The 9,001-nt window shown below is 34.9% G+C and overlaps 1 protein-coding gene across 1 annotated transcript; it reads right to left on the bottom strand.

Moving 5' to 3' along the window:
- Positions 1-391: 391 nt before the first annotated feature.
- Positions 392-8,428, bottom strand: LOC309508850 (SH2 domain-containing protein 1B). The gene is made up of 4 exons (XM_082183332.1): positions 8,054-8,428; positions 1,669-1,732; positions 1,331-1,511; positions 392-969 (listed from the first exon to the last, which is right to left on the bottom strand). The coding sequence occupies exons 1-4, from the start codon at positions 8,185-8,187 to the stop codon at positions 911-913; spliced, it is 438 nt and encodes a 145-aa protein (XP_082039458.1). The 5' UTR covers positions 8,188-8,428; the 3' UTR covers positions 392-910.
- Positions 8,429-9,001: the final 573 nt, after the last annotated feature.

The following is a 9,001-nucleotide window of genomic DNA, read 5'->3' as shown; positions in this document are numbered from 1 at the left end:
CCTAGACATCCTTTTCAGAAAGCTTATTGCGTCAACATTTACTCCTGTTGGATGTTAAACCATTAATATAAATCCTCTATTATTATGCCCTATCTAATAAATCTAATTGATAACCTTTAGTAATCTATTACCAGTTGCATAAACTACTTTCACTAGTCAAACCGTAAGTTAAATTTATTTCTTTAATTTTGGTTGTGAACTTAAGTTAGTTACAAATACATAAAAATTGAATCAGTTAAAATCTAAAAAAGGTTGGTCAGACTAGTTTTTAAGATGCAGTCTTAACATGGCTGGGCTTATGCAACTGGCCTCTGCTCTTTTTAAAGAAAAGAAAATCTTTGGTCATTTAGCCTATAAGAAATGAAGCACTTGGAGAAATATGGCAAACAAGTTGATTTTTTCAAACTTATTTATTAAAAGACACCAACCAAACTTAAATTCAGGCAGTGACATCAGTTCCGTCTTTGACCATATGGAACAATGCATAGGAAACTGTTTTTATGTGGGCACATTTAAGTGGTAAAATAAATGGAAAATATTTACATGTAAAAACCTCAAGACAGCACATTCATTAGCAACAAAATATTTACACTGCATACCTTATAGACTCTGTTTGACACAAATAGATTCTACAAATACAGAATTGCCACAGTTTTGTTAAATAAATAAACAATATTTAGCACTATTTCTAGGTTTTGAAACACTGAACATGTAAAATCCTCTGTGTGTTAAATCATTTATCATTAGAGCAAAACGTAACAAATATTAAGAAAACCAAACCAAACTTTAAACTCAAATTTATAGAAAGAAAATATATAATGACTACAAAATCCACAACATTACAGCATTGAAATACACATCCACGATTTATGTCCTTCGTGTTGTCTGATCCCGTTATCCAGGCTGAACATCACATTGTGACTAAATCATCTGGCAGAACAACAACATAGTCCCCTGAGCAATCAACATCTGAGAGAGAGAAAAGGTTCACAGTTAGTTAGGGTAAGGGAACAGCTTTGGTTCTAATTCAAAGATGATTCCTGCTAAAATATATTATTGTAATTGTCTAATGATGTTTTGTCATTGTAATAACCAGTGTTGGAGAAAGCCACTTTTAAAAGTAATGCAATAAAAGTAACTTGCGTTACTCATTTGAAAAATGTATTTTGCTGTAAATTAAACAACAATGCATTACTTTACTAGTTACTTGAAAAAGTAATCTGATTACATAACTCATGTTACTTGTAATGCGTTACCGCCAACACTTGTAATGGCACTGGTAATGTCTCATGATTGTTAAATCTCTTATATTATAACAGTTGACACTCACTTTCATAATCGTTTTGCTCATCAGGCACTAGTGGTTCTGGACATTGCAAAGGCTGTTCTAGCAGTGTTTTTCTTTTCAGCGAACGGTATAAGTGTGTTGCAAGTCCTTGATTCTTTTGCTTGTAATTACGAATAAGATCCTTCATCGTCTTGAAGAACTTCTCCTCTACACCTGAGCTAGTCTGAAACAAATAGTGTTGTGACATTTTAATGACTTGAAAATTAAATTATTCACATATTTATTTATTTCATTTAATGCTAAATCTGTTGTGCAATCAGTTTAGATCTGTACTATGCCGAAGTTATCCACCTCAGAGATCATATTTTAGTGTGTCCTACCTGTAGAGTGTAGGATCCAGAGTGGGTCTGAAGGATCCTATAAGTATAGACCACTTTTTGTTTACTGTAAAAATGCATAAATAAATAAAGTAAGTATTTAAAGTCACCATGAAAAAAAAAAATCTCATTTATGCACATCATATTTTTTTTAATCTTTTAATCAAAATACCCGCCCCCCACCCCGGACATCACTTCTCTTCTCTTCTCTCTTGGGGTGTATTCCAGAAAGCACGGTTAACTTGCGGTCACATACAGTTGTAATCGAAATTATTCAACTCCCATTGTAAATCAGGTTTATTAGCTAAATTTACTGACTTTTAGCTGTTTGCAATGAAAAAAAATCAAACAAAAGTAATTAAAATAGCTCAATTGTGGTAGTGGTTTAGGTTGAATAATCTCTATTACAGCTGTATACCCAAAACCGTGGTCGGGTGAAAGTTCAGTCAACACGGAGTAAAAAACATAGCATGAAAACGGATGCTAAGAAGAATCGAGCCATTCTTCTTCTTCTTCTTTTGTTTAATGGTGATTTACATTCTTGATGCATATCACCATGCACCTACAGGGCAGTTGTCATTAAAATCATTAAAGGGATAGTTCACCCAAAAATTAAGTTTTCATTTTGTTCCAAGTTTTTCCAAACCTGTATGAGTTTCTTTCTTCTGTTGAACCAAAAATATGATATTTTTAAGAATGTTGGTAATCAGACAGTTGACGGTAGGAAGTACCGTAATAGGAAAAAAATACTATGGAAGTCAATGGGTGCCATCAACTGTTTGGTTACCAATTACCTTCTTCAAAATATCTCCTTTTGTGTTCAACAGAAGAAAGAAACTCATACAAGTTTGGAACAAACTGAGGGTGAGTAAGTAATGAAAATGTGACATTTTGGGGACATCCCTTTAATCAGTTTTTTTTCTCACTTTGAACTAGAATTATATTGTTTGTTTGATGCTAATACATTTTTTTTTTAAAGTCTGTGTTTTACCTATATACATACAACTATAAAATACAATATTGTGCGAAATCTGTCAAGTGGAGCCTCATCAATAGGGCACGTATGCGCTGAACACCTCTAACCCTGTAACATAAGCTGCACCGGAGCAGGTTATGTTCAGAGAATAAGCTGCAATGGCTACTTGTGTGCAATGCCAGTTGAAAGGTTGGGATATGCGCTTATCCTGCTTTCTGGAATACACCCCTGATAGCACGTTTACTGGCGCTAGAACAACCGGTCACTCACATCACAGCAATAACAAACCATAATCATCCATTTAATTCCTGATGGACAAAATCAAGTCCTGCCCTACATTTTTTCTTGTTCAAAAAACTGGTTCACTCGGATACACATCACAAAAGGGAAGAAAAGACAATTGCAACATCAGTGCCAACTCTCACGCATTGAGCGTGAGACTCACGCAATTGACACTTTTCACACGCTCTCACGCCACACATCCATTTTCTCACGCACAGAAAAATTGCGGAGCAAAGAGGTACTTTTAATATTAAACTAATTCTCAGCTCTTAGATTCCGTCAATTTTATTACGAAATTCAGACAAAAATACGTTTGGCGCTTGTAAATGTGACGTGACAGATCGCTGAGCGCCTCAGTTCAAGTGCACGTGAACCGATCATCTTTTTTATTTAAAGATGCAGTACAACTTACCGAAAGTATACATAATATCGACAAATTTGTGTTTTTCAACCACGGATATAGGTCAATATATAATAGCAGGAGAACAATTATGTCACATAACGTTACATTTACCTCAGGAAAGCCATTTAATGACCATAGCATGTTAATTGAATAGAAAAAATAGCTAGAGAGGAGATTTTGCTGTGCACTATATTACATATTTATTATATTTTTTACTTATGTCATTAAATAATTGTTATTATAACAAAAACTGCATTATATTTAATTTAATTTGTTATTTTTAACCTTTAATAATACCAGCAGATTGGGCCCTCTATGTTTACAGCATTAGGTGAGATCGTCTTTTTAAATAAAATTTAAAATAAACATGTATCCAAAGTAGTCAATATTGAATCAAAATCGGAATCAAATCCCAAGAATGGAATTGAAATCTTGAAATTTTTGCCAAGCAATAATAAAAACTGTATCCTACCAGTCATTGTACAATGTAAACATTCTAACATGTTGTCACTAAACTTCATAAAATTCTATTTAGTTACCAGATTTTGACAATCACAATTACACTTAAGTGTCATGCTCTGTTTGGGTTGGTAGAATCACTGACAAGCGTTTCCGTTCTTTCTTCATTAAGTTATTTTAGTAGCTGTTCTATCTTTATTAAGTTATTTTAGTAGCTGTTAAAAATCTTATATACAGTGCATTCTGTACACTGCCATATATAAATTATCACTGAATCAATAAATAAGCAGATGGCTAAGATGTTGCCAAAATGTAAGGCTTCTTTACCATCACTGAAAATAACAGTAACACATTTAGATTATATCTGATTTCCATTACATTCTGCTGTGTTATCAACAAGTATTCACCGTTCATAGACTACAGAGCAATTAGCCTATGCTTGGGAGCTAATTTCAGTCTTATCATATACGGTCACCTAAAACATTCAGAAGAACACACTGAAAAAATAAGAAACGGTAACCATTGGATTACTGTTATGCAACTGATAATAGCGCAAGATGTGTTTTTTGAAGTGCAACAGAATGGAACAGAACGCAAGGGACTTCAGACACATTTTTCTAACTTGACAGCATATTACAAATGTGTCATTCATTGCATTTAATGTGACCCAAACAAACAATTAAACAATAGTGCAAGCAGAATGCAAGAAAACACTCTTTGGGACCGGCCAGGGACAAAGTTAGGTATTCTGGGCCCCTTAATTTTTTACAGATAAAATTTAGACATTTAGAAGTCATTCCTAGTTTTAACATCACAAGATACAGCCCTCTGAAAAGCCCCAAAATGTGCAGTACTAGTACTTTAAGATTACAATTTCAAGTATTTGAGCAGTGTATATATTTTCCAGTGCAACATCTCTGCTGTGAATAACTAGGCCTGTCGCAATAATCAATATATCGACATATCACACAATATATGTACATGACTTCAATAATTTTTGGTGACGCAATATATCGCCCATTATGTTTACATGATAATAAATATCACCAACATTTTGCCTATCGTGCTGTCATCTTGTCTGTTCTCCATGTCAGAGGCAAAAGCCGGGTTCGGGCAGTTCCTTCATGATGGATAGTTTTATTCATACACAGAGCGGTCATCGACAGGTGAAAAAAGGCGTCTTTGGGCCGTTAGTGTTTTCCTGACAACTACAGACAGTTTGAAAGAACAAGTTCAACTGCACTTTATTTAAAAGCTGCAATCCACTGTTCTGGTGCAAATATAAACGTCACAGCGTAAATAGTTTTTGCAGAAGTTAAGGCCTGTTGAGGCATCTGTGACTTTGTTCATACGGACATCTGACTGCTAAGCAGGGTTTGTGTTTTCAGCAATTTAAATTATCGCAATTATTTCTGGGAAAACATATCGCACAACAAAAAGTAGCTATCATGACAGGCCTATGAACTTCAACTACCGTTTCCCTTTTACTGCTTATATATAAAGAGTTTCTCATTTCCCCTTTTGTAAATGTGCATTTGTTGAATGCTACAAAGCTTAGCTGGGAAGTCAAGCAAAATTCTGAGGAATAAATATCTAATTATATACTGTGTTTGTGTCTTTCCAGTTAGACAACTTCCCACAATGATATACATTTTTACTTAATTTATGAAACTAGCACTTAAAAAGTTTTTAAAAATCTGGGTATCATTTTTATAATATGTATAAATGTAAAATGTAAATACCTTTAGAGGATGTGAGAAACTGACATTTTGGTCTATCTCTATCTTTGATCTGACATTTTGGTCTATCTATTTTGGTCTATTTTGCATCTGTGAAGTGGCCTTTAACGATGAAATATGAAAAATACCAAATTGACCCACAAACATGGTACCCGTCATTTTAATTTTGAGTGCACGATCCACAAAACATCAGTGTCAACATTTTGCAGGCATTCTCATTACCCTAAATGACAAAAAGCCACAAAATGATTTCCGTTAATAGTATTTCCTAAAAGTTTAATGTGTCAACTGGACCAATTTAAAAATAATACTGTGGTGAAAATACACTTCTAAGAAAGAATTACAAATACCTGTATACAAATTACACATTGATTCACTGCTTAATTATTCATACATATTCTGGTTATAAGAGATTTAAACATATTTATAACAAAATATAATCCAATTTACCAAAATATTCCAATATATTCATATATGTACCCTTTGTTTTGAAAGTAATAACATTTCCACTTTGAATTTAATTAGAGATAATTTGGATTTTGGATTTTCAATTCACATTTATTTGTAAAGCGTTTTTCACAATCCACATCATTTCAAAGCAGCTTTACAGAAAACGCATACAATTTAGAGTGATCTGTTATCAGAGGTAACTGTCTAAGTTATGCATTTCAGAAATGTAGCCTACATAATAATCACAGTTAGCGAAAAAGGTATTAATTTAAACAATGTAATAATTTAATGCAGAAACAATAAGCTCACTGATTTTTTTCACTGATTTATATGATCACTAACTTCGGCTAAAACTAGGGATGTCCCGATCCGATCACGTGATCGGAAATCGGGCCCGATCACGTGTTTTCCGACTCGATCGGAATCGGACGTTACCTCCCGATCAGGACTCGGATATATATGTATATATATTCTCATTATTTTTTAACACATCTATAGTTATGCGGTGGCACAGAGTTACGCCGGTTTCACACTGCACGCGAGCAGAGCAGCACAGGAGCAGTGCGTATGGTGAGCAGGAGCAGGACACGCGCGTTTTGCTTTCACACTGGCAGCGTTTGTCACGCGCGGCTGAACCGCGGGTTGTGTACAGACAGAGTACTTTATAATGGATAAGTTGGCATTGCTTTATTTCGTTTTCAAATACATTTAAGAGAAAAGACTTGTCAAGAAGCTTATTTTATTAATAATTTCATTTATATAACTTTTGGTTCATCTTTGTTTTTATTGTTCTGGCAACAAGTTTGTTTTTGGACATTTGTTTTCTTTTTAAATTGCTGTTGGTCATTTGATTGACTGTTTAAAACACAATAGATATCATCAATGCAACTTTTGGATAAAACTGCAGTGTATTTTGGCCATGATCAATGCATTGTCACTTTAATTCAGCGTAAGCGGCGCAGCAAAAATAGACTCGGCGCCGAAACGATCACCGGCACTGCTGCTCTGCTCTGCTACGCACTGAGTGCGGTGTGAATGCTCTAATCTGTTAACATGGGCGGCAAAAATAAATGAAATACGCGTGCAGTGTGAAACCGGCGTAAGAGTTAGGAGTGCAGTTCCTAAAAGCACATTACTGGCTTTGCAAACACTGTGGCACTTTTATATTTTATTTGTTTACATGCCTGCCGGGTATTTTAAGTTGAGGTGCTATTTGTTTATATATTAGACTTTTTTATATATTTACTGTTGCACTAAAGTCCAAAAGTGAAGAATTTATCTTATGTATTACTTTATTGTTCAAGCTACCTCACAGAAGTGCTCTGTTTGTTAACAGAGTTGTTGAATGTTAAAATAAGGTGAATTAAATAAAAAATAAGGAACATCCTGGATCTGTTTTTTCGCTCTTCTTTATTCTTTTTTTATGTATTATAGAAGTATCGGATCGGGACTCGGTATCGGTAGATACTCAAAATCAAATGACTCGGACTCGGACTCGAGGGCAAAAAAACCTGATCGGGACATCCCTAGCTAAAACCACACGTTTTTCAACTGCATTAGATATTAAAACTTTCAAAAAGGTAATATCAAAGTCAGCCTTCATTCTAAAAGACTGCTTTCCATATTTGACCAACTATGAAAAAACTTTAGTGAGTGAAGTTTTTTTTTTTTTTTTTATATATATAATTTTAGCTAATCACGCTTATATTAAACTCTGTTCCAAAATTGGCGAATGTCTGAAGAAAATTTCTGGAATTTATATTATTTCCATAATAGGTCTTAGTCAGCAACACAGCTAGCCTACTACATTTGTGTGACATGCAAAATATTTTGTCAACATTATTAGCTGTCATTGCTGATGTGTCGAATTTGATGGTGGTGACAACTCAACTGATAAATCAGAAAATCAGCTTGAACCATCCTGCAGTCTCAATTCATTCATTCAAAAAAATGCAAGACGTTATTTTTGTATCTGATGATGGCAAAAGAATATGCCTACATTATCCAAAACTTTTCCTTGATAAAGTACTCAATAGTAAGTCAGTTCCTAAAAAATAGTGAATAAGAAACAGTACTTACTATACACAGAGGCAGAGAGCTCCCTGAATGGTCTCACTGTCACGAATGAGGTAAGTTCCGTCCTTTCCTTTCTTGCCAAGCAGCTCCTCGCATCTCTGTTTGCTTATAGGACCATGATACGCTGGATGGTCCATGTTTCACATCGCACATATGAGGAGCGTACTGCCAATTCAAGTCTCAGCTGTTTGCTCAAAATACGTCTTCTTCCGCAAGTCCACAGGCAGTTTAGTGAACCGAATCGAAAGGAAATTTCCTTGATGCCCACACTCAGAAATTATGAGACACTTTAAAGAAGTCTGAGCATCTTTCCGTCTGACTCTGTCGGTATAACCTAATGCAGACCCGAACTAACTAATTTCACACCGGAAGTCGGTTTGCGCGCGCGCGTGTGTGTGTGTGTGTGTTTGAGAGCTAGTAGTGGTCAAAGCCAAGGAAGTGACAAAAAGTATGTCAAAAGTAACAAGTAAGATCACGACTGAAGCATTGTAAATTCCTCTTTTAATTTAACTTACATGAAATTGTCTTTATCTTATAGAGATATGAGAACAGTGTGTATTTAAACATATAAAACATACAGTGTAGGATATAGCTGCATATACAGTACATGTATTTGGATGCATATTTCAAATGTTCACTTCAAAAATGTGCTTTAGGGGAGTTTTCAAACATCTCAACACCGGCCCAGATCCGGGCCACATCTGCATGTGGATTCTAGTATGATACTATCTGGGAAGTTTTCAGTCACATCATGTGACGTAGCTTTTGTTTTCAATCGCAGTTTAGGCCTATATACCTCCCCATATGTATTGCCGCAGGACAGCAAATGTGAGTAAATTCTGTCATCTTTGCAGGACTGTGATATGATATGCAGGAGCGTGCAATGCAATGTAGAATATTTTTAGCAACAGTGTGAAAGTGAATAGCACATAACAGGCACAATACTGGTAT

This window comes from Leuciscus leuciscus, assembly GCF_965113295.1.
Source record: "Leuciscus leuciscus genome assembly, chromosome: 11".
Taxonomy (NCBI): Eukaryota; Metazoa; Chordata; class Actinopteri; order Cypriniformes; family Leuciscidae; genus Leuciscus; species Leuciscus leuciscus.
The sequence above is the reverse complement of the archived record's forward strand: the minus strand, read 5'-3'. Positions and strand labels throughout refer to the sequence as shown.

Bases quoted from the DNA above. Each gene is read 5' to 3' on its own strand.
- LOC309508850 (XM_082183332.1), bottom strand. From the start codon at position 8,187: ATGGACCATCCAGCGTATCATGGTCCTATAAGCAAACAGAGATGCGAG. The intron at 1,733-8,053 runs GTAAGTACTGTT...GCATTTTTACAG, and splicing joins GCTCTCTGCCTCTGTGTATA to TAAACAAAAAGTGGTCTATA. The intron at 1,512-1,668 runs GTAGGACACACT...TATTTGTTTCAG, and splicing joins CTGGATCCTACACTCTACAG to ACTAGCTCAGGTGTAGAGGA.